This window comes from Balaenoptera physalus (genome assembly GCF_965194825.1).
Source record: "Balaenoptera physalus genome assembly, chromosome: 14".
NCBI classification, from domain to species: Eukaryota; Metazoa; Chordata; class Mammalia; order Artiodactyla; family Balaenopteridae; genus Balaenoptera; species Balaenoptera physalus.
Window position 1 is genome coordinate 48,210,159 of NC_138893.1, and position 24,849 is coordinate 48,235,007.

Genomic DNA, 24,849 nt, shown 5'->3' on the forward strand with positions numbered 1-24,849 from the left:
GACCTGCCAGGACATAGTCACCCCTGCCCCCAGCCCTGTGCACAGCAGTCAGCGGGCTGAGGTGTCCCTTTCTGTCCCGATAGGTGGGACAGGACTGTGTGCCTGGACGTGTTTGCCCAAATCCTCTGCCCCTAGACTTTGATGTTCTCTAAACAATGGAAACTAGAGCCAAGCCCACAATCCAGCCACCACGAGTCTGCGTGGGAAGGCCAGTGAACATTCTGGCAGGCTGCTAACCTAAACCACTCACCCAGAGGTTTTCTACAAGGCTGCTGGGTGTTTTAGTTTTCTAAAATGACCAATAAAATCACTCTGAGTTGGTTCATTTAGTCAGCTCTTGTCCCCATGGCCTGGCCATTCAGCCAGTGGGAGCTGCAACCGAGAAAACCCTGCTGAAAAGGTTCCACCTTAAGAAGGCTGCCAGACACCCCCTTAAATATGCCATTTCCCAGCATCCCAGGCTCTGTGTTGATCCTTACTTCCCGTCTTTCTTCTCCAACCACCACCCCCACCAAACCCAAACACACACACACACACACACACACACACACACACACACACACACACACACACACACACACACACACACACACACACACACACACACACACACACACACACACACACACACACACACACACACACACACACACACACGCCCTCCCTCTCTCCCCCCCATCCTCCTTTTCCAGTTTGCTTCCCTCTGGAGTCATTCCGTGCTCCAGAGCTGGAAAGCAGATGTGAGCAGAGTTGGACCCAAACACACACAGCCTCTCCTGATTCACTTGCATCTCCCTGTCTGGAATCTAATTTTATCCATGTAACACCGAAGGAGCACATCAAGGTTTAGAATGGGAGCCCTCAGGACAATGAGCATTCCTGACCATCACTCCCAGGAGACCTCGCTCCCCGTCTCCGCACAGGTGCTCCCAGTGGCTGACAGGTTCATCATCTTTCTTCCAAGATGAAGGGCACCAAGTTCTGGGCCAGAGGCTGCCAAAAGCTAGCTGTGTGACCCTCTGCTACTTGCTTTGCTTTTCTGAGCCTTGGTTGTTGATATATGTAAGATTAGGTATCTTTACTAGTTGCTTCCATCCACCCCTGAAATTCTGTGCTCTGTCTGCCAGCTCCCTGACTGCCATCCATTTGTTCACTGATGTCTGCCTTCCAAGCCCCAAAACAGGGATAGACGGGTGAGCTTGGGTCAGCCTGCCTGCTCATTCATGTGACGTGAACATAAGAAGCCGCCTCCTACCTGAACTTTCCAGCAAAGCTCAAACACGTTAGAAACTTGAACTTTCACATTTCCTTTCCTCCTACCTAATGAGTCCCCAAGAACAAGGTCAGATCAGGGAGGCAGGGGGGCCGGGGATTATCAGACATCTGGCATGGAGGAGCCATTCCAGAGAGCCAGATGTGTGCCAGGGAGCAGGCGGGGACATTGCACCCCAGACTGCAGGGCATTGGCCAGGAATTGCTGGACCAGGAAGTAAGTTCTCAGTGGGTTTGGGTAGAAGCTCAACACCATGAGGGAAAAAGGGAAAAACTTGTTTTCAGAAGTCAGCAAATCCCCTAAAATTAAGTCGGCCCTGTCATTTGCCTTTTGCTCTGTTTATGGGTTTTTGGTTTTGTTTCGTTTTGTTTTGTTTCATTTTGTTTTTGTTTTGCCATACCAAAGGCTTTAATTTTATCCAGTCACGTGCTTTATTTAATCTTTTCATTTATGGTTTCTGCTTTTGGAGTTCCACTTAGAAAGATTTTCTCAGCCCCCAAGATTAAGCAAATATTCACGACTTGCATTTTTAAGTTTGCTATACGGTTGTAAGGCCAGAGTCTCACTTGTTTTTCCTAACTGGATCATCAGTCATCCCCCAATCACTCATTGAATAATCCATCCTTACCCCACTACGTTGAAACGCCACCTTTAGCGTTGGTCTGTCTGTGGACTTGTTCTGTGAACTTGATCTGTCTGCTCCTCCTGCAGTGATGCCAGTACTTTTCCCACTTGGTCACTCACTCTTTATACACGTCTTCCTAGTTGGTCTCAATATGTCTATCCTTCTGGATAAATGTTTGCAGCTACTCTATCCCAGCATTTTGCAGAAGAGAAAAAATTGAGCTCCAGGGCAGGGACTTGTCCGAAGTACCATAGACCAGAACTCGGGTTTCCTAACTCTCACCTATGCTGCCTCTTCACCTCTCTGATCATACTTCCCTTTCTGACTGGGCATTTAACTCTATACACCTTCTCATTTCTTATCTCTAGAATTGCCCTCTGCTGTGGTGAGGTAGTAGGCCATTGCAAAGTCTACCTTTTAGGCAACCCCACATCTGAGGAATCTTCTCATCTCAATGTCCCATGTTTGCCTGATGTTGCAAACAATGAGGGCCCACACCAAGAGCGATCAGGCAAAGAGCTAGGAGACAGAGAGGAAGAAGTGGTGTTCCCGATGTCTTTCCACTGGCCCTCGTTCCAGTTCTCTCCAGAGTAGTGGCTTTGCCAAGTGTCTTACAGAGTGCAGCAGAGAAAGCTCACCTGGGCAAGGCCTGATGGAGCCTGGGGCCTGGACAGGGTGCTCTCATGATGCCATGTCCCACTCCTCCCTGCAGATACCTGGGCAAAGAGGGCTGGGCACCAGCATCCTACCTGAAGAAAGCCAAGGATGACCTGCCAGCACGGAAGAAGAATCTGGCAGGCCCGGTGGAGATCATCGGGAACATCATGGAGATCAGCAACCTGCTGAACAAAAAGGCGTCCGGGGACAAGGAGACCACCCCAGCTGAAGGCGAGGGCCCAGAGGCCCCCATCACCAAGAAGGAGATCAGCCTGCCCATCCTCTGCAACGCTTCCAACGGCAGCGCCCTGGGTGTCCCCGAGAGGACCGTCTCCAAGCTGGCCCAGGGCTCCCCAGCCGTGGCCAGGATTGCCCCTCAGAGGGCCCAGATCAGTAAGAGCCTCGCTGATCCCTGGGTCCTTGCCACACAGCTCTTTAGAGAAGGGGCGTGAGGTGCAAGGAAAGCCTGGGGCGGGGGTGTGTGTGTGCATGATCCCCGTATTATTCTCTTCCTGAGATGTAGGCTGACCCCTGACCCCAGGCTCGCTTTGCCAGCTTGTCTTATGCTAATCACAAGCATGGACAAGGCAATTCCTTCCAACTCCTCCACCGAAGATAAATTGCATGCATATATAAGCTGGTAGCGTCCCCTCCTCCTCTAGTGGGGAGCCATGAATGGTCACTCTGCAGATAAGTCACCTGGGCTGTGAAATGGGTCCCTCGATGCAAGGCTGCTCTATGAGTGACAGCCGATAGAAGATCATCTTGCTGAGCCTTACGCCTTCTTCCTCCAGTTACCGGAAGTCTAAGACACTTGGAAGGGTGATTGTACCTCCCTCCACAAGCACTTTTAAGCAGCATTCTTCCGGAATCTCCTCCTTTCGTACAGGAGAAACCCAGCTGCTGGCCCCTCCAAATCTCTAGCATCTCTGGGGCAAGGATGCCTGTGGTTGAGGGTTAAACTGTTCTGTATTATGAGACCAGCTTCTGTTTGTGTCCAGCCATTCTTAAAATCTGGAGGAAAGCTGTTTTTTAGTTTAGTTCTGAACTTGGTTACATTCGCTTTATGCCTGAAGCCTTCTGAGCAGTCAGTCGGGAGCTGTTTTGGGGGTACTTCCTCTTGCCTAGCACTGTGCTAGCTTCCAAGGATTTGGTAGTGAGCAAAAAATAGACATGGTCTCTTCTCCTAACTTTGGAAATCTGATAAAGCTATCTACCCTTTCCCCTGAAAAAAGCCCCTATGTCTGTACATTTTGAAATGTGCACATCATTTTAGGGGGTTCACGGATCCCCTTGAAACACAGCTAAGGAAGCTTAAAGATCTCTCACTTCCACTGAAGAAGCCCAGCTATCGTGCCTGTGGTGACCGAGAGCATGGGTTCGTCATAAATGCGGGAGAAGAGCAGGAACTTCCCAGCATCAGGAGGTCACACCCAAGGAAGGCAGGGAAGGCACTGTGTCTGGCTGCGATTTCTGAAGCCCTGTTTCTTCTTCTAGGCTCCCCGAACCTCAGGACAAGGCCTCCACCTCGCAGAGAGTCCAGCTTGGTATGTGTGCTCAGTTTTTTCTCTCTTTCTCATTCCCTTTCCTGGGTGCACTGTAGCAGCTCCCAGTAATTGGCTGTCTCAGTGCAGAGTCTGTTGGTCCAGAGCTTCCCCAGGGCCATGCTGGAGCTTCCAGCTTTGTGGGGCTGGAGGCAGGGAGGGAAGCCTGGGGAACCCAGCCTTCCTGGGGCCTAGCTGGACAGTTTTTAATCGAAAACACACTGCACTCCAAAGCTAAATAAATCCATCCCAGCCACGGCACTGGCAGACATAAACATTTAGACTGGCTGGCGAGAGTGTCCAGCCGGGCATTGCCAGGGGCGGGAAATAGGGCTGCTGTCCAGGTGAGCCTGGAAGACTTTCAGCTTTGCCTTCCTTGCCCGGAAGTGCCCAGTGGATGCCAGAACCTGGGCGGGCACAGGGCAGACCAGTGAGCATCCTCTCTGGGGAGGAGGGTGGTAAATGGCAGGGACTGGTTTATGCTGAAGCTCAAAGAGGCTCAATGCTGCTGGGGTCTGTGGCGCTTGTAGGTGGGGTTTCCTGGCATCCAGACTGCCACGGAGGTGGATGTGCACTCAGGGTGCTGGGGCTTTGGGTGAGAGGTGGCAGACCGAGAGCCCTAGAACCAAGAACTGTCATCTGGGGCAGTGGGATGCAGTGGAAAGAATGGGGCTTCAGGCCTGCCAAGCATGGATGCATACTCCATTTCTGACACTGAGAAACAGCGAGCCCCTGGCCAGGTTGCTTACCCTCCACAGGCCTCAGTTTCCTTATTTATAAGAGGGGGACAGTGCCAGCCATCTCCTAGGGCTGTTGTAAGGATGGGATGAGATGGTGTATGCGGAGGGTTGGCCGTCGACTTTCCACCTCCTCTGTCAGCTCTCTGTGCACCGTGTGTGGACAAGGATTCTGAAGTCACATCTGGGCTTAGGAGCAAGATTTACTGTGGTCAGTGACATGCGCCCCAGGGGGGCGGACAGCAGCAGTCACTGGAAGAGTTGGCCTTCCGTAAACAGGATTTTTGAAGACTTGGCCCCTGGAGATGGGACCATCCTGGCCCTGGCCATCAGCCCCAGTGGAGTTTCTATCTTGTTTCCCCTCCCATTTTACACAACTGAACGAGTTCTCCCCTCCCTCCCATCTCTCTCAGCCCCAGCTGATTATTTTCAGGCAGACTTGATTTTGGCAAGAATGGGGTAATTCTTTCCGCACCTGCCAAAAGCAGGGCTTGCTAGGACAGAGCTGCTCCTTCCAGCTAGGTCCGTCCGACTCCCACCTGGCCGCGGGGGTCCAGGCAGGGCTGGGACCTGGGCCACATCTGTGCACATGCACTGCTGCAGAGCCAGCCACCAGGGCAGGGAAAGTTGACCTGGCCCCTCAAAACCAGCCTCCCCCCACCCTTCACTCACTCTGACCTGAGGCAGCTCAGCTGTGAGTGGCAGGATTAGAACATGCTGAGCCTTGAAGGACGAGGCAGGTTAAGAGGAATAGGATGGCGTTTCAGGAAGAGCGTTCGGCTTCAGCTTATGTTTACAGAGCTTTTCCTGTGCCGTTGGCTGGACCAGAAGCTATGTTCATTATCTCATGACCCTGTTATTAGTTCCATTTTACAGATGAGGGAACTGAGGCTCAGAGAGGGCAAGGGCCTTGCCCAGGGCCACACAACTGGTGAATTGCTGAGCTGGGATTGGAGCCCACATGCGTCCACCTGCAGGCAGAGATCTTTTGAGGTCTTCCTGCTACACTGTAGCTGCTTCCCCCTCTAGCCTCCCAAACACATGTACCTTTTTTATAAGATTGTTTTATTTTAACTCCTTTGTTTGATACCAGGCCATACTGGGAGTGATGGGGAGGCACCAAGGCCATGTTGGCTGGAGTAGAGACTGGCTGAAGCTGGAATGTCCTCTCCACGAGGGCAAGGGGGTTGTCCTGTCCCTTTGGTTCACTCTTGGATGCCTGGTGCCTTGGACCAGAGTCTGGCACCCAGTAGACACACAACAAACATTTGCCAAGTGAATGAATGAGGCTCACAACTCATGGGCTGTGGCCATATTCTAAATTTCCTTGCATGTCAGCCTTAGTTATCGACGTGCCAGCATCTAGGAAGCATTTGCTGCCCAGCGTGTTCTACCCAACCCCAGAGCAAAGGATCCTGAGTTTATTCCGTGCTTGCCTAACCATTTGGCATCATCATGATGACCGACCAAGAGGTTTTCTGACCAACCGCACACCCCCTTACACCCACCCCACCTCTGCAGTCAGGTGTCACCCCGGTGGCCCTTCACCTGAGACTCAAGGGCATGGCTCTCCTCTCCCAGGGGGCAGTGTGCACGGGCTTTGTTACAACAATTTCTCTGCTTTTTGACTTTCATTTTGGGACCTGGCTGTTGAGGCTTCTGAAAACTGGATTCCAAAGATGTAAGGGTGGAAATTTACTTAGATGATCATTTTCATAGCTCAGACAAGTCTCAAGCGAATCCTAGGTATTCTTAGAGAGCCTGGTCAGGAGAGTGGTCTCTTGGTGAGATACCCTGAGACTCAGGTGATTGATACATCCTCAAGTCAGCTGCTCTCCACCTGGTGTAACTGCCACACTCACCTCAGTTATGGTTCTGATCTGGTGGGTCTTGCTGACTGAGTCCTTCTCTGCCTCAGGGGTTCCAGCTGCCTAAGCCGCCAGAGCCCCCTTCTGTTGAGGTGGAGTACTACACCATTGCCGAATTCCAGTCGTGCATTTCTGATGGGATCAGTTTTCGAGGCGGACAGAAAGCAGAGGTGAGCCTTGGGCCATGGGGCTAAGGGTTATAATTCGTGATGGTCAGATACCTCCCGTGTTTCCCATTTATGTCTTGCTGGCGACATTCCTGAGGGGCGGGCAGGAAAGGTGCAGAAACAGGACCCACAGGGATTAGAATTTGCCTAAAGCCAGTAGGTGCCACAGCCAGGACTAGAACCCACGGCTCATGTCTCCACCCAGCTCCCGTCACAGCAGCGTTTCCCAAAGCATATTGTAGGAGCTTGTGATGGGGGCACTTTGAAGCAAGGGGCCTCTGGGGTTGAATGAGTTTGGAGGACAGTGAGTTAAACAAAACCCAACCAGCTTTGTTGTTTTAATTGCAGAACTTCTCAGAGCCTAGATATGGGGGTGTCACTGTGTGTCTCTAAGAGGGGACTGCAATAGGCAGTATCACCTAGATTCCTCTCCCAGGAGCTCCTGGGGGCCAGGGTTCCACAAGACCCATATTAGGAAGTGCTGCTGTTGGGAGAATGCGGTCCAGGCAGCTGGAGTAAAGCACTGAGGACCCCAATTCTGGCCATGTCCACACCACAGACACCTCTGACATTTGATGCAGTCACTTCTCCCCCAGGTTTTGATGATTTCTCTCTGCAAATGGGTAGTAGACCCTCTCCTGCTCCCTCCCAGCCGGTCTCCTAGCATTTATGAAACCCCACTTTGTGGCCAGCGCTGAACATGGCATTCCAGGGGCCAGAGAAGATCTGTGACTCAGATCTTTCTCTTGAGTGGCTCTGTGTAGTAATGGAGTTAAGTCCAATTAATACCTGTAAAACCATCAGAAGAGTAATTGGGCAGTCTCTGCCCGTTGAAGAGGTGATATCCCCAATGTGAATGTTTGAAACCACATGCCTGGAACTTAGAACTAAATTTCTAAGAGAAATCATTCTCTCAGTGGTGCTTATGCTTCCACAAGAGCTTACGAAGCTCATAATGTAAGAGAACTGACATACTTAGGATCTACCCACGCATGCATTTTGAGTATGGAGTGGGCAGAGTGAAGGATGGAATATAGCACCCAAGGCAGGGCGGGGGCTGCAGAGGGCTGGCCTCAGGCAGACCTTGCCTTTGGTGGTCTCTATCCTCCCTTCCTTCCTTGCCCCTCTTCCCCCAGTGCCAGTGCTTTCAAGCTTCCCTTCGCCTCCCTGGGACCTCTTCCTCCAGCAGTGTTCCACAATTCAAAATTACAGTTGTTCCTCAGGATCCGTGGGGGATTGGTTCCATGACCCCCAATGGACACCCAAATCCTGGGATGTCAAGGCCCTTATATAAAATCATAGTGCAGTTGGCCCTCCATATCCAGGGATGCAGAACCTGCGCACATGGAAGGACAACTGCCTCTTCCATTTGTACTCCCCGATCCAAACGGACCTCAGTACAGCCAGCAACCACACTCCTGGGCTCTCTCCAGTCTCAAGTAGCAGTTAAGAAAGAAGCTCCTTGAACGAGTTTATACTAACAGGGAAATGACTGAGAGGCCCTAGCCTTCCCCCAGGAAGCCATTCAACTCAAAGAAATCTCCTCAGCTGGTAGGATTTCAGTGGGATTCCACATGTAGTGAAATGACCATGAGCAATGGGGAAACCAGGGAGGTCCGGCCTCAGCCTTACCTCCAGGTTCCACTCACCTACACCCTCCTATTCTCTTCTGCCCTGAGAGACCCTTTCCAGGGTCACCGAGGGGAGGGCCTAGCAGTATGGGGGTGAGAGGATGGAAGTGGTGGAATGGCAGTCTTTTGTACGTATGGGTCCGTGGTGAGTGGGGTTTTGTAGGGACTGGGAACAGTGCATCTTCCAAGTGTAGTAGCTCAGTGGGAGGAGAAGTGAGGGTCTGGAGAGGAGGCCAGCTCGACCAGGGTGTTGGAGGAGACTTGGAAGAGCAGGAGAGGGGGCCTTGGAGAGTGGGAGCCCCCCCCATCCAGGAGATGATAGAGACCTGGGTTTGAATGCCAGCCCATCACTTCCTACGCTGGGTCCTGGGCCACTTACTCAGTGGCTCAGTTCACTTATCTGGGAAATGGAGATAATGTCTCCTAGAGCCAAAGTGTGAAGCTCCCACCCTGGCACATGGTAGGGCCCCAGCGATCCTCCCAGCTCACTGGCCTGTCTGCCCCTTCCCCCAGGTCATCGACAAGAACTCGGGTGGCTGGTGGTATGTGCAGATCGGTGAGAAGGAGGGCTGGGCCCCCGCATCGTACATCGATAAGCGCAAGAAGCCCAACCTGAGCCGCCGCACAAGCACTCTGACGCGGCCCAAGGTGCCCCCACCGGCACCACCCAGCAAGCCCAAGGAGGCCGAGGAGGGTCTGGCGGGCGCTGGTGAGAGCCAGGACTCCCCGCTGAGGCTCAAGTACGAGGAGCCCGAGTATGACATCCCTGCCTTTGGCTTCGACTCAGAGCCAGAGCTGAGTGAGGAGCCCGCAGAGGACGGCGGCTCGGGGGACAGGCGGCCCGGCCAGCCCCGCAGGCCCTCGCCCGCCTTCTCGCTGCAGCGCGCCCGCTTCAAGGTGGGCGGATCTGCAGAGGACGTGGCCCTGGAGGAGGAGACCATCTATGAGAACGAGGGCTTCCGGGCGTGTGCAGAGGACGCCCTGTCGGCCAGGCGCTCCTCCCGGGACAGTGACTCCCCAGGCGGCTCCCCGCTGTCCCTTGCCAGGAAAAACTCCCCCAAATCGGGCTCCCCCAAATCGTCGTCGCTCCTGAAGCTCAAGGCAGAGAAGAACGCCCAGGCGGAATTGGGGAAGAACCACTCCTCGGCCTCCTTTTCCTCGTCCATCACCATCAACACCACCTGCTCTTCCTCTTCCTCCTCTTCCTCCTCATCCTTGTCCAAGAACAGTGGGGACCTGAAGCCCCGTTCTGCCTCGGACGCAGGCATCCGCGGCACTCCCAAGGTCGGAGCGAGGAAGGATGCCGACCTGAAGACTGGGCTGACCTCCTGTGCCCGGGCCAAGCCATCAGTCCGGCCCAAGCCGTTCCTGAACCGCACAGAGTCCCAGAGCCAAGAGAAGATGGACATCAGCACTTTACGGCGCCAGCTGAGGCCCACTGGCCAGCTCCGGGGTGGCCTCAAGGGCTCCAAGAGCGAGGATTCGGAGCTGCCCCCACAGATGGCCTTCGAGGGTCCCAGTGAGGGGTCCAGGAGAGGCTCGGCCGACCTCATCACCCTCCCTGCTGCCACGCCCCCGTGTCCCACCAAGAAGGGGTGGGAAGGGCAGGCCACCTCCTACACGACATGTAGTGCCTACCAAAAGGTCCAGGACTCGGAGATCAGCTTCCCGGCAGGCGTGGAGGTGCAGGTGCTTGAGAAGCTGGAAAGTGGCTGGTGGTACGTGAGATTTGGGGAGCTGGAGGGCTGGGCCCCCTCCCACTATTTGGTGCTCGGTGAGAACGAGCAATTCGACCCCCCTGGCAAAGAGCTGGACACAGTGGCCACCAAGAGCAAGCAGAATGAGGGCAAGTCAGACAGCCTGGAAAAGATCGAGAAGCGGGTCCAAGCGCTCAACACTGTCAACCAGAGCAAGAGGGCCACGCCGCCCATCCCCTCCAAGCCTCCCGGGGGCTTCATCAAGACCTCGGGTGCCGGGGCGGTGAAGATGAGGAATGGCGTGCGGCAGGTGGCCGTGAGGCCCCAGTCAGTGTTCGTGTCCCCACCGCCCAAGGACAGCAACCTGTCCTGTGCCCTGAGGAGGAATGAGTCGCTGACGGCCACCGACGGCCTCCGAGGCGTCCGCCGGAACTCCTCCTTCAGCACCGCCCGCTCGGCAGCCGCAGAAGCCAAGGGCCGCCTGGTTGAACGGGCCGCCAGCCAGGGCTCGGACCCTCCTCTGCTGCCCACTCAGCGCAATGGCATCCCGGTGTCCCCTGTGCGCCCCAAGCCCATTGAGAAGTCCCAGTTCATCCACAACAACCTCAAAGATGTGTACGTCTCGATTGCGGACTACGAGGGGGACGAGGAGACAGCGGGCTTCCAGGAGGGCGTGTCCATGGAGGTCCTGGAGAGGAACCCCAACGGCTGGTGGTACTGCCAGATTCTGGACGGGGTGAAGCCCTTCAAAGGCTGGGTGCCCTCCAACTACCTGGAGAAAAAGAACTAATGAGGGGTAGTGGGGGGCGTCAGTCCTTCCAGCCTCAGTATGGGTGAGCTGTGAGATAAGACAAAGGGGAAAGGGAAAATGGGAGGGGGTGGGGAGGACAACGTTAAACCTGCAGAATGTGTGACCTCGAAGATACTCCCCTCCAGGCTGTCCCCCAGCTGGAAGGTAGGGTCTGGCGGGGGCCCACATTGAGCAGGGAGTGGAAGGGGTAGGGGTGTCCTGGGCCTGGGACCGGAGGCAAGAAAGCTGAGCCTCACATGTGCACCTTGGGGACTTTGCTGATGGACTCGGCACCATTTGGGACAGGCCATGTAGGAAACCCCAATTTGTGCCTTGGCTGCAAATCTGGAAAAGGTGTGGTTGTGCGGGCCTCCTGTGCCCTGCCCCTGCCTAGCCTGGTTTCCGTTGCTGGCATCTTGTACCCCAGAAGTAGCCCTTGTATAATCCTAATCTAGGTTTGTGAGTTATGCTGGTTTCCCAGGAATCGCTGCCGCCTGCCGTGGGTGAGTATGGCAGGAGATACCACTGGCTCTGGGGCTTGGAGGCATCTGCTGTGAGCTCAGGCTGTCCCTGGGCCAGGCCACTGTGTCTTGTTAGTTGAAGAAAAAGCAGTTCCCCAGCTGCCAGCAAGGACCGCCATTCTTAGCCGTCACTGCTGCTGGCCTTGAGAAGAGATCCTGCCCTGCCTGGGGCACCCCCGTGGAGGACCACCAGCCCCAGTGTTTACAGAGAGGGCAGGCAGAGCCGTCGGTCTTTTCACAGTCTGCACAGACTTTATTTTGGATATTTCTGGGTGGGCAGTTCTTTGCAAGTTTTGGGAGAGGTGTATTGCTTTGGGCCTTCTATGTCAGGCCTTGGGTTTTGGTCTTATTTTAGGAGTTGTTTGGGGACCCAGGGGCGGTCAGCCTCACGGGACGGGATGGGTAGTGGATGGCCTTTCTATCATACTCTTGTGGGGAGGTTGTTTGGTTTGTGTTTTGCATTCTTCCCTCCACAAGCCGAAGTCGCTTCATTTGGTTTCCACTGTGTGGACAGTACCGGTGTTTGCCAGAGGGATCTCAGGCTGGAGGAGCCCTGGTCCCAGCCATGGCAAAGCGGAGACGCTGTTCTCCTGCTTCTGGCGCAACCTCAGCAGGGCAGAACCCTCAGCAGGGAGGAGGGTGGTGTTCAGGAGAGGGGCAGCGTACGTTCTCCTGCCTGGGCAGGGCCCGAAGCCTTATGTGAAGGCTGTGGAGAAGCAACCGTCGCCCTCACCCTGGGCCAAGGGGAACCTGCTGGGCGGACACCACCAGCCACCCCCTGGCCTACAAGCAATGCCGCAGGTGCCCGAGGAGACAAAGATCCCTGGGCCAGGAGCCAGCCTGGTCTTTCCGAGGGGCGGTGCCCCTGCAAAGAGTGAAGGGAGAGAATGACGTCCCCGTCAACTCTGGGTGGTGTCTTTCAGTCGACACTTCAGAGGCCAAACTGGCTTCCCCAAGGACTCACTCTTCACTGGGAGTGGATTTCCACACGTGCCTTTGATTGTGGACAGATCAGGCTTCACAGCCCCCGATTCAGCTGCCAGATCCTGGACTAAGGAGGAAAGGCCCTCCCTCCGCCCACACTCCCCACCCAGGCAGCGTATGATGCCTGAAGAACAGCAGGGGACCCGCGCCTCGTGCCCTCAGCCCCCAGCCGCCCCACCCTCCTCCTTCGCCGTACACTGATGCCTGGCAGCTCTAGCAAACTGCTCCCGTTCTATGTTGCAAGGGCCGTGGTGAGATTTTGCTTCCTTTTGTTTTGTTTGTTTAAAATTAAAATTAGTTATTATTTTCTTCTGCTGGACAGTATTAAATAGAGCAGGATGTTGAGTTATCTGCTAGATTGCAGTACTAATGGTAGTGTTGTAGTGTCTTCATATTAATATTATTTGGACTTATTTGAACAATAATGATAAAGAAGTGGTTCATTATTTTTTAATTAATGCACTTTAATACGGTGGAATGGAAAGAAACCCAGAGAGCAAAGTGCATTACTTAAAGATGCAGTATATACTTTTCTCATTTTTAAGCAGCACATATTTATTAAAAGAAAAAAAAGTAATTTATGATTATTTAAAATAAAATTTAAAAGTAGAGTGATTGTCGGGTTAAAGGACCTTCCACGTAGCTATCTTCCAGGGGGAAGGCCCCAGCGGCCTCACTCCTCAGTGTCTGCACTGAGCCAGTTCAATCAGTAACACGCCAGCCAGGCCAGGAAGGAGTGCAGGACGCATCTGCCAAGCACAGAGCATCTCAGTCGGACTGGACCACAGTGCTCCCCAGAGCCTGCCTTTCCCTGCCCTTCCTCACTGCACTGCCTTGTGGGACTCTCCACCACCCACAAGGCAGATGTTCTCCCAGCCCCCCAAGGACCCTCTCTCCTTAATCCCCAGTGCTCTTAAGTGATAGAGTCATTATAAGTGACCTTCAGGGTCACTCCATCCCATACCCTCCTGTTACTGCAGCCCAAAGACAGGAATTAGCTTTCCCCAAATCACATAGCTAGTTAACAGCAGACCTCCCCATTGCATCCACCCCTGCACTCCTCCCCACCCCCGCTAGAGTTTATAGTGTGGTCATCATGTTTACATTGTGACATCCAGCCCTAAGGATGGCTGGGGGTTGCTCAGGCATCCAGGAAAAGTAGAGAATGCTGCCACCTGGTGACAGCATGTAGCTTTGGGCAGTGAACAGGGATTGCCATGCCCCGTCTTCGCCCCTTGCCCCTCACCATTCACCCCCTTACTCACAGCACAGCACAAACCCTGCAAACCCAAAGAGAATATTAATACTTGAAGCAAGAAGGGTGCATGCCAGTCCCTCTCAGACATGGCCAGGGGATGCCAGGCCTTGTGCCCCTGGACTCCTAGCCCTGCCCAGGGCAAGAGGGCTTTTCCCTAGAGCTACTGAGCTGCTTTGTGATGTTGGAGGGTACTTCTGGCAGCAGGTAGAGGAGGGAGGGGTCTGTGGCTCTGACCCATCTGGAGGAAAACCAGATCGGACTTAAAAAGATTAAAAAAAAAAAAAAAAAAAATCTCAGCAGTGTCCAAACCTAGTTTTCCATTAGTTGCGATTGAAAATGTGAAATGACGTTGTATTGCTGTATACTGCAACTTTAATCAAAATGAGCCCTTCTGAGGTCATTATTGAGGTTTATATAATGCCCGAAGATGCATCATTTGGTGCTTTTTCTTTCAGTTTAAAGACTTTTTTTTTTTATTACAAGGGAAAAAGATGTCTTCATCTCTCTCCCACTTTGTAACAGGGGCCTGGCTGGGCTCCCTGGCCCCAACATGCTGTTCCCACTAGGCCAAGGGACCCCGAGGATGGCAAGAGGGAGCTGGAGGGGGCAGCCTGAACAGCAGGTGTGCCATCTGCCCCAGCTGTGGCTGGGCCCTCTGGCCAGCCCTCAGCCCCATTCACCCCCAGCCTAGCCCCACAGGGTCCTCTTTCTTCCTCCTCCATTCTCCATCTTGACGAAGGCATTATATAGAATCGTTTTAATCACTTTCAGATGTTAGAGCAGCATATTTTACTGGCATTTATATCCATTGCTTTCCTCAGCAAGGCATGTTACTATTATCATCTAAGGAAAAAAGACAAGGGAATTTCGGTCAAGCATTATTTTCATATTACTAGTATTTGCAGAATAGGTGTAGAACTATTTAAGTTTAGACCTTGGTTTGGTAGTTTGTTTTGTTTTTATGGAAAAAAAGATAAAAGTAACCCCTACTTTTCCTGTTTTTGTATTTAACTAATATATTATTTCTTTAAGGTTACTCACTTCCCCTACCCGCTCCAAATACTTTGCATTCTCAATCGAAAATGAAAACAATCTGAGAGACAGGAAAAGTGCAATATTATCAAGAGGGATGCCAGGGCTTGTTGGGGCAGTGGCGGGAGAGCCAGCAACCCCGTCTCTCGCTAGGGGAGGTGGGGCTCCTGGAAGGAGTCGTAGCTGTGGAGCCTATAGATGACCTGGGTATTGATTTCTTGTTACCCCTCCTCCCCTTCCCCCTTCCCTGGCAAGATGGTAGGGTCCCCAGAGGGCATCCCCTTCTGCTGGGTGTTGCCCACCCAGAAGAGAGGGATTCAGGGAAGTGGCATGGGGCACTTGGCCTCCCCGGGGCGCCCCAGCCCTAGGCACAGAGCAAGGACCTCCAGGAACCGCTCCTTGTTTTCATTTCCGTTGTTTTTCAGCCAGCTGCTCAGAAAGACCTGTCCCAAAAATAACCCTCAGCAGCCTTCTCACCCCAATCTCTTGATGTTTGGGCCGTGATCCTTTTGATGTATGTTTGAGTCTTTCTAAAACTACGTAACCTCAAGTTCAGTTTATGGGCAGGAACCCTCGATGTAATCAAACCCTTTTGGAGGGATGTGGGTGCCTTGAGCCCAGCATCCCCCAGTGATGCACCGATTCCCACAAGCCTGCAGCTGGGCCTGGTGCTGAGCCAGGGCCACCCATTCATCTCAATGACTTCAGCCCGAGCGAGGCGTGAGCCCTGCCTCTGCTCAACACCCCGACAGTCCCCAGAAGGTCTTGGAGAAGCGTCGGAGGAGCCTGCTGAGGTCCCTGCAGACAGAACTTCCCACAACAGGTACCAAGCCGCCACCTCCTACCTGGGTGCCAGTAGAGAGGGGACAGGACGGGAAGTCTCTGGGTTCAAGCCCTGGGAGCTCTGCCCCTCAGGGAGACAGGGACATCCTTGCGGGCTCATCCCCTCCACCTCCAGTACTGTACGCTTGCTGCTCCATCCCGTTCGGTGAATTTCTGTACAAATAGGAACCTGGCGCCCAGAGTGGGACCGTGCCCCCGTGTGGGGGTGGCTCTCCTTGGAGTGTATACGTCTATAGGTCCAATCTTCAAGAATCCCGATGCAGAGCTCTCTGGAAAGAGAACCATCCACAGTGCTGAAGAAGTAAGATTCCCTCACTTTTTTTGAGGGCTGTGTGTTGTTGAGGAAGTGTGTGTGTGTGTGTGCATTTGAGTGCGTATGTGAGCGTGTTGGTCATTTCCCACTTGAACTAAAGAACATGGGGTTAGAGGAAAAAAAATACTGGGCAAGCTGTCTCCATTGAACAAGTCCTTGGCATTGGGCAGGCCCCAAAGGACTCGCAGCTTCTGGCAGCAAGTGTATGTGTTATTCACACGTGTAATTCTGGCTGGAGAGTGCAATGTGTCTTTTTTTTTTTTTTTTTTGGTAATTATTTTATTAAGTATTTAGTTGGAAACTTCACACTGGCATTAACAGATCTAGCAGAAGCAGCCTAGGCCATCGTCCCGGGCTCCAAAATGAAGATGTGGAAAGGTGCCGCCACTGGGTGTGGAAGTGCCGAGGCGGTCAGCTGGGGCTGCCACCTGCACAGTGTCTCTAGTAGGCTGACTCCCAGCCTTTGCCATGCGTGTCGCCACTGTGGGAATCCCCATGTCATGAGAGCAGGTGGCCCTCAGTTCTTATGTTGCTGAGGGTGGATCAGGCTGGTCGGGGCAAGAAATTGCTCACAGCGAGCTCAGTGGACCTACCCGTGCGTGTATATCAGCACCCCTGGTCTAGACTGCAGGCCTGACTAAAGGCTTCATGGGAATCATGTGGAGGGCTCCCCTTTGACATTACTGAGCTTTTTGTCTAAATCATGATCTCTGGTTGGGGCAGGCCCTGGTTCTCAAGCTCTGTGATCAGAGCCAGTGACAGAACAGGGTCAGTGACCTATAGCTGCACTTGAGGAAGAACAGCCCCACTGATATTAGCATCCCTCCTGTTTTGTCCTGCGCACCTGGGTCCTCAGGCCAGAAGTTGGGCACACTGGTGCATATAGACTGGGTAGAGGACTCTGTCTTCCTGGCCCTTGGTCCCAAGCTGCCTATAATGTTGGTTTTACCATGCCATCCCCCTTTCCGGAGCCTATCTTTTTAACATTGAGTTTGCACTTGACCTTGACAATCAGCCCCCTCTCCCACCCCAGAACTTAGTGGCCTTAGAGAATGGGTCCCTACGATGAAGGTCCCTCCTTTGCTCCCATTTCCATCCTAGCTAGTGGGCTGGACCTCAGGAGGCAAGAGAGAAAGGAAGAATTATCGTTTTAAAGCAAAAGTATGGATCGAGCACGTTGGAGGTGAGTGAGAGGCACGTCGGCAAGATGAGTGTGCGTGTTTGGGGTGGCTGGGGCTTACCGCCCCTTCCCCAAGAAGGAGGCTTCTGGAAGAGGAGGTCTGCTAGGCAGAAAGGGAAGAGTATGAGAAGGTTGAGAGAGGGTTTGGAGTCTGGAGTTTTGTCTTTATTAGAAAGGAGGAGGAAGTCTATTCTGAGTGTTTCAGGAAGAAGAGAGCAGGTAGGGAGGGAATTTAGTGATTCAGCACCCAAGGGTCCAGCCAGAACAGGTTGGGAAAGCCCCAAGATTTGGCTGTAGAAGCAGCTGGCCTCAGGAAACAGCTACTTGCTGGGCCACAAGCTGGGTCCCCCGTGGGTTCTTAATGGTCATTGATTTACTTAGTGGAAAGCGGAAGTTGCCAGCAACAAACCAGTCTTTGAGTTTGAGGCCCTGGCTCCGGAACATTCATCCATCTCTCAGGTTCCAGGCTGGGTTTGCCCACCTCCCTTTGTCCAATCCAGAGCTAGCCTCTCAAATTGCTTGAATCAGAGACCAGTGGCCATAATGGGTCATGTAGTAGGGACCCACCACCCCCAAACTGGAACCTTGGGGTCCACACACCATCAAGCATATCTGGGAGGAAGACAACTTCGTTTGCTCTTCTGTTGACACCAGTTATTCTTGAGTATCTCTAATGATGCCTGTGGCGGTTCAGTTTGCTGAGCCTGCCTCAGTGGTGTGACTTAGAAGAGGGAGTGCAATGCACTCATCATGTTTAGTGGCCTGTGACCAAGGCATACTGCTCTTAAGCAGTTCAGAGAAAGAACGGTAAATAGAGCCACCATTCTTGAATCTACAGCTTGTTCTCTGCAACAGGTTTTCTTTAAATTCAGGACACAGGATGGCAAAAGGGTTTCAGGGCCAGTTTACAGGAGGTCTGCATGAAGGTGACTTCTGAACAAGGCAGCTGTTAGTGGCAGGTTCGTGAAGCGTGGGTTTGTGGACTGCATGTTGCATGTGAACTGCTGGATGTCTCTGGGGCACTCCTCACGGTGTCCACTCAACCCCTCCCAGCTCCTAGTGGGATCTGTGGGGTCTGAAGGAGGTTGTTCCCTCTTCCCCCTCAGCAGAGAAATTTAAGAAAAGGACAGTGAATCCAGTGCTGTCAATTTGAGTGCTAAAAAATTTCCAGGATCAATGGTGGTGCTAAACTCTCTCCATGTTTCTAATATTTTTAATAGTGGGTGTTTTTTTTTGAACTGTTCTCATCACAAAAATGCAGCGTCCTTGGGGAAGGGACCCAGCCCCTTGACCTGCCGCTTTCCAGGTGTCCTTTATCATTTTGACGGGATTCTTTGGTCTGCAGAAAATACTCTGTCTTGGCATGCTTCTAGACTGTAAGATTTGGGTTGTTTTGTATTTTGTTTATGTTTACATGCATCTTGTATTTCCCTGAAAACTAAATAAAGTTTTTGCCTTTTTAACTGAACAGAATCACCTCCTGATTCTCCCTGCCACAAGAAAACATACCCAGCTGAGTGGCAAAGGCCACATCACCCCAAATGAAACATGAACTGCAGGGTCCGGGCCCTCTGAGGACACTGGAGGGGTGGGGTAAGTTCCCACTGTTCCCACTGTTGCTGGTGAGAAGCGTGCTCAAGCCCCTCACCCCTCCCCCGCCTGTGGGAGGCTTTCTGGGCAGTGGCCAAGGCTTTCAGAGAGAGAGATACAGATCTTGGGGCCAAAGAGCCACATTCAGTGGGCCTACATGGCCCCTCAGCTTAGAGCCCCTGACCCTCCCCTACTTTTGCTGGACGCCAGTAAGCAGGGCTGGGCAGTCCTGGTGTGGGGAGTAGCCCGTGGCTGGTCAAGGCCAAGCAGAGGCTGGGCAGCTAGCGCATCCTCCCGGGAGAGAGGGAGGCAAGCATCCCATGTCCCTCTGAGGCCCAGCCTGCGAAATGAGTTCAACTCCCACATTGCACCCGGACCCCATCCAGCACTCCAGCTTCTACAGCCACCCAGAGGTACTCAGCCCATCTAGAAAGTTTTTCCGAAGGTCCCTGACCGAGGCCTCCCTTTTCTGCCTAGCTGTGCCACTCATTTGGCATAGGCCTCCGCACCGGCCAGTGGGAGCGGCAGCTGAGCTTCCAGGTCTGGGCTTCGGGTGAGAGACGGGCAGGCCCTGTTCTGGGGAGCTCAGCACAGCGCCTGCCATCCTTTAGCCCCTAGGTGGCGCTGCCCCTCCACAAAGGTCGCACACCAGATTTAGACCCGGCTCGGCCTTAGGAGCGTCATGGACTCCTGCTGCTCCTCACAGATCCAGGGACCTGAGGCCGGCGAGGGGCAGTAGCTTCTCCCTTTCAGCGTACGGTGAGGCTCACCTGGCATTCTGGCCCCTGCCATCCAAGCCCCAGGTCACGCTCCAGCCACCTCCCCCTCCCCTGCTCTCTCCAGGGAGCCTTTCCTGATTGTTGACTCCCCTCCTCCCCTCCGCTCCTGCACACCCACCAGCCCGCCTGCCCTCCGTCCCCAGCCCTCCAGACTGCACAGCACAGCCCTCAGGCTGGTATGAAATCACCTTTATTCACAATCAATCACGGTGACCCAAGTTCACAGAGGAGGCAGCAGCTACCTCCAGGCTAGCAGAGACAACAGGACGGTGGCTTCCTCTCCCTGACGCTCAGGCTGCACAGCCCCTGCATGTAAGAACTCTCCTTGCCTGAGAGGGGACCCCTGACTGGATGGGGCCCCACCAGCCCCACCTCACCCCACTCCCACAGAAGGGGTCTACAGGGTCAGTGGGGAGGGGAGACCCACGGTAGAACTGTGGCTTCCCTGCAAGGCAGGTACAGACAGGGCCCGCCTGGCATCCTGTGCTGTCCCACCACACCACCCCATAGCAGCCCCCACCAGAGAACCCCTGAGAGTCACAAGGAAAGTCTCTCCCCGACCCCAAAAATCACTTTACAGAGGTGGCAGCTGAGGCTCAGAGAGGCTTCGACCTGGTCAGGGCCACACAACTGGTCAGTGGCCAGGTCCAGAATCCCACGCTCTGCCAGCCATATGGCAAAGCAGTCTCCGACAGGCGTAAAAAACTATCTGAGGGGGCCGAGGGCTGGGAGGCTCAGGGGAGACTAGGCCAGGACTCAGAGCTGGCCCCAGCCATGGCCTATCAGGACAGGGTGTGCAGGGCTGAGATGACTATAACCTAAGAGCAGCTGCGGGGGCACTCCCTCACCCCAGAATCAGGACTAAGAACCCAGAGGGGCTGGGACCCATCCTCTTCCCTTCTCCTCTTTCCTGGGACCGGAGAGCCTAAGAACAGGCTCCCTACCCCTACAATGATGAGGCCAGCTGGCCTTCCCTCCCTCAGCCTGCCCAGAACTTTTTATGTCCTTATGGAGGAGGGAACTGCTGGGCCTCATGATGTATAATGAGCCAATTATGATAACCCTGCTCCAGCCCAAGACGAAGGGCATTTTGTGGCTCTGGGGTGATGCCCTAGTCCCAGGGCGCTGCAGAGGCTCTGCTGCCCTCTCTATAAAATGGATACAATTTGTCAGAAGGCCTCCCACTTCAGCCCCTTTGGAGTTCTACTTCGTGGTAAGCAGAGCTGGCTATGGACTTTTGGGCTGCAGTCTGGGGAAGATTTTGAGTGATGACCACCTCTGCTGGCCCCTCTAACCAGGCACCCCGCCCACCAGGACAGCATTTCTAGGGGTCTGGGGGATGGGAGTTCAGTCCCCCCCCCCCAAATAACCCCTACAAACCCAATAAATAAATAAATTAAAATACGGAAAAAGCCTGTTCTTACTCCAGGGAACCCCCTACTCCCAACCCAGGGCCCTGCCCTCTCCTGGGGACGCTACAGCCTCTCTGAGTATCAGCCCGGCCCAGAATAGCACTGAAATGGGGGAGGAGAGGTCACAGAGGGTAGCTGCAAACCTGTTCTTCAGAGAGCCTGACAGAAGACAGACCCTGCTCTCCAGCCCACACCGAGGGGCTGCCCCTGGGCAGCAGCATCCAGCAAGATGACTGGGGCAGACAGGCTATGACCAGAAAGGGGCCCTCCACATCTCAACCAGGCCAGGGGTCTAGGGACCCAGAGCCTGGAGGCTTCTGTAGCCTGTCTGTCCACCCATCCAGGGTGAGTGGGAGATGGACATGGCATGGAGGCTGCAGCCTGCCCAGGATGAGAGGTATCCACTGGCCTCCTTACCCCTGGCTTCCAGGCCCAAGGGGCAGGGAAGAAAGGACGGAGAAGGTAGGTGTAGGTCAGAGAGTAAGGCAGCAGCTCAGGAGCTGCCTGCCTAGGGCTGCTGTTGCACAGGTTGTGCACTGCTCAAGGGCAGTTGGCTGAGGGAGAAAATGGAGGCTGAAGTCCAAGTCCACACTCCACTAGCCAAGCCACATGTCTGGGCTCAGGGCCACATCCGCCCAGAGGAAGGGACACACTTTCTAATTAATTCTCACAAAGGTGCCACACGGGCTAGAAGGACCTCCTGGGAATCTACCCCGGATGGGGAAGGATCAGGAGAAGCTGAGACCCCAGTTTAGCCCCTCAGCGTGCAGGGAAGAGCAGGCGATTTGCTTCTGCCCCCACCTCCCTGCCTGATAACCCCTTCCTCCCCAAAACTTTTGGGGCTGTTTCCCATGTTTAATGATAAGGGAAAAGAATTTCCAAAATGAGGAAGAAGAGAAGGGCCCCTGTTGACTTGCCCCTCAGGTGGAGCTGGGCCGGAGTCTGAGGAGGTCGGCGTGAGGGGTAGGGCACCACGACGGGCTAGGAGCTGCGGTAGGTCTTGATGATGTCCTTGATGGGGCGGCGGCAGATGGGGCAGCAGGCGTGTAGAGCCTTCTTGAGGCGCAGGCCACAGGCATAGCAGAGGCACATGTGGCCGCACGTGTAGATGACCGTGTCCACTGCGTGCTCATAGCAAATGGTGCACTCATCGCTCCACGGGCCCCCGCCTGGAGTCACTGGCGACTCTGGCAGGCTCACCGGTGAGTTGGGGGCCGTCCCTGGGGGCAAGCGGACACCAGTCAGGAGGAGACATGGCCCAGCCTGGTCCCAGGTTCATGAAGAGAGCCCCCTGGCCTCTCCCCCTCCATTTATCAGGATCGGCCTGTCTAACCTACCACCCAACTTCCTGGGCGCAAGAGAGGAGAGGATACACTCTGGACAGCCCCACTTCTGGCCCCTCAGTGCCCAGACCAGGGGCCAGGGTGTCCATGAGGCATTGAGAGGAGGAGGGAGGGATGGAGGAAGGAAGGGGGCCCAAAACCATTTGAGGAAGACCCCTCCTTACCCTTTGGTGTTCTTTGTGCTAAAGAAGTCCTTTGGAGAAAGCTGCCCAGCTGGGGGACAGGATGGGGTACACCCCGGAAATCACCACTCAACCAGGGTTCACTGGGCCCATCTCCAGCTCCTCCAGGGCCCAGTCCTGATACAGAGGCTGCATGCCTGCCTCAGCCAGGGTGAGGGGGGGATGGGGTCCTCAGGGTGGGAGGTCTGGCATGGTCACCATGGAACTGGAGGGGCCAGCCTACTTACCGCCAGCAGAGTTCCCCAGAGGTCCAGAGCTGCATGTGCTGAGCAAGGGGTCAGAGAGGCGGATGCCCAGGGCGCTGGGCGAGGTTGGTGTGGAGGCAGGGGAGCAGGGGAGTGATGGGATGCCCCGCTCTGCCAGGATGGTGGAGCCTGCAGAAAGGGTGGGAAGGAGGGAGGGACACACTAGCCACTCAGAGGCCCACTGGGAGAAAGCTCGAATCTCCACCCCTCTATTAGGTTCCCAGGAGAGAAATGGGTGGTACAGCCTGACCACACGGCCCAGCCATAAGGCTCAGGGTGGGACTCCACCGACTGGCTCGCACCCTGCCCCAGCTCTCTGTTCCCGCCTACAAATTGGAGGGCCACACGCATCATGCTCTGGTGTTACTCCATCTGCCATCTCCAAACAAGCCCCCTGCCTAGAATCCCACCTCCACCCTTCCCCATGCTTCCTTCACCTTCAAGGTTTCCCATGCCAGAGAACAAAGTCGCCTTCCTCCCACCCAGCATGGCCCTTCAAGCCCTGGCCTCACCATCCTAGTCAGAGCCCCGTGCCATCACCCCCCTTCTCCTCTGCATTGGCACCTTCAAAATACTCCACACCATCTCCCACACTTGTTCTGCCCAACCTTCTTTCCTTTCTTCCCTCGCTTTCCTCTTCCCTTCCATCCCTCCCTCCCTCCTCCCTTCAACAAGTACTTGCTGAGAGCCTACCAGGTACCAGACACTGTGTATATATAAAACTGGGAATGAGACAGACAGAGCCTTTACCTTCAAAGAGCTAACTGTCCAGGGAGTCTCTTGGGGCTATCCTCGACCCCCTCGTCTGGACAGCCTTGACCCCACCCCCCGACAACCACATATCTCTATCTAGCACTGACCAGCCACACACGCCATGCACAGAAATAAAAAACCACAGAGGATAGGAAATTATTTGTTCTTTGCCCAGGAACGTAACTTTGTTTCCCTACTTAAACCTTGCGCTTCCTGAAAGCAGGAAGTCTGATTCACCTGTAAGTCTCCCACAGGCCCTAACATAATGCCCTACACATAAATAAGTGCTCAGTGAGATATTTTTTATTACTAGTTATTCATTCTAATTCATTTACTAGTCACTGTTTCTAAGAATATTCATTAGCTGTCCATAGGATTTCTCTTATTAGTGTTAACCAGGTTTCAAGTTAATTATCATCTCCTTTCAGAAATTCATACCTCCTATTTGCTTTTCTTGCTTTATTGCACCGGTTAGCATTTTCAGAACAATACTATAAGGCATCTCTATCATATTCCAGACTTTAATAAGAATATTTCTAATGTTTCACCATTAAGCATGAAATTGACTGTAGTTTTGGAGTGAAGGAAATATCTTTCCACTCTTAGTTCACTTAGGCCTTCAACAAAGCAAAGCATTCCTCTATAAGGTAAATAATTATCCTTCATACATTGCTACTGGTTTTTCCTTTAGAGTCAGTCAGGATCCCCTAACACCAGTTTGTTAATTGAGATGCCCAATTCTCCAAACAGCTCAGGAGCACTCTGTTTAGCCTATATTAAATTCTGAATGATTATTCTTCAACACCCACTTTGACCTACTTCCCTTTGGGGACATTTAAGTCCTGGGTTGTTTTTGCTTGTCTGTTTTTAAGCTTCTCCTTGGCTCCAGTCTAGTAAGCCTCTTTGGGCAACAGAAGCTTCACTGGAAAGCTACTTATCTATTATTGCATGGTGCTGAGGCAAGAGGGTACCCTGTCGTTATGTTATTTCCTTCATCTGAGGAGAACAGTGTCTTCTGGTGAATGTAGCCAAATATCTTTGTACCTCAACCTGATTTTTTTTTTTCTGCACCCCAGTCCGGTTTGTTTTTATTCCATCCTGAATTTTCACCCCAATTTCTTTCCTTACTGATTGATGGCTTTTCATCTAGCCTGATTTCTTTTCACCTCCTTCCTGACTTATTTTCCCCCAATCCTAACTTCTTAGCACCCCAGCCCCATTTCTTTTCATTCCTTTGTAAATTTATTTTACACTCCATCTTCATTTGGTCTCTCTCCAGAGGAGGAAGTCTCCACTGATTTTATCTGATTTCACAAAACTCTCACACACTATCACAATCACCAACAGCATTACATACACAAATACGCACCCATTTAGTTACTCACGTGTGCCTAGACACAGTATGCCAATCTTATAGCGTAAACT

At 53.4% G+C, this 24,849-nt stretch overlaps 2 protein-coding genes across 10 annotated transcripts in view; one reads left to right on the top strand and one right to left on the bottom strand.

The window, feature by feature from the left end:
- The window catches only part of SH3PXD2A (SH3 and PX domains 2A), a 240,859-nt gene extending 222,276 nt beyond the window's left edge, over positions 1–18,583 (top strand). For 5 of the 7 annotated variants that reach the window (XM_082425104.1, XM_082425106.1, XM_082425107.1 and 2 more), the window contains 4 exons: positions 2,611–2,948; positions 4,053–4,102; positions 6,755–6,874; positions 9,016–18,583. In XM_082425104.1, the coding sequence (XP_082281230.1) occupies positions 2,611–2,948; positions 4,053–4,102; positions 6,755–6,874; positions 9,016–10,989 (2,482 nt within the window). In that variant the 3' untranslated portion in view covers positions 10,990–18,583. The remainder of the gene's footprint in view (positions 1–2,610; positions 2,949–4,052; positions 4,103–6,754; positions 6,875–9,015) is intronic. The other 2 variants (XR_014253455.1, XM_082425105.1) reach the window with 2 other exon arrangements.
- A 1,078-nt stretch (positions 18,584–19,661) lies between these two features.
- NEURL1 (neuralized E3 ubiquitin protein ligase 1) overlaps positions 19,662–24,849 on the bottom strand; it is a 79,539-nt gene continuing 74,351 nt past the window's right edge. For all 3 annotated transcript variants that reach the window (XM_082425212.1, XM_082425213.1, XM_082425211.1), the window contains 2 exons: positions 22,654–22,800; positions 19,662–22,121 (listed from right to left, as the gene is read on the bottom strand). In XM_082425212.1, coding sequence (XP_082281338.1) covers positions 21,883–22,121; positions 22,654–22,800 — 386 coding nt within the window. In that variant the 3' untranslated portion in view covers positions 19,662–21,882. The remainder of the gene's footprint in view (positions 22,122–22,653; positions 22,801–24,849) is intronic.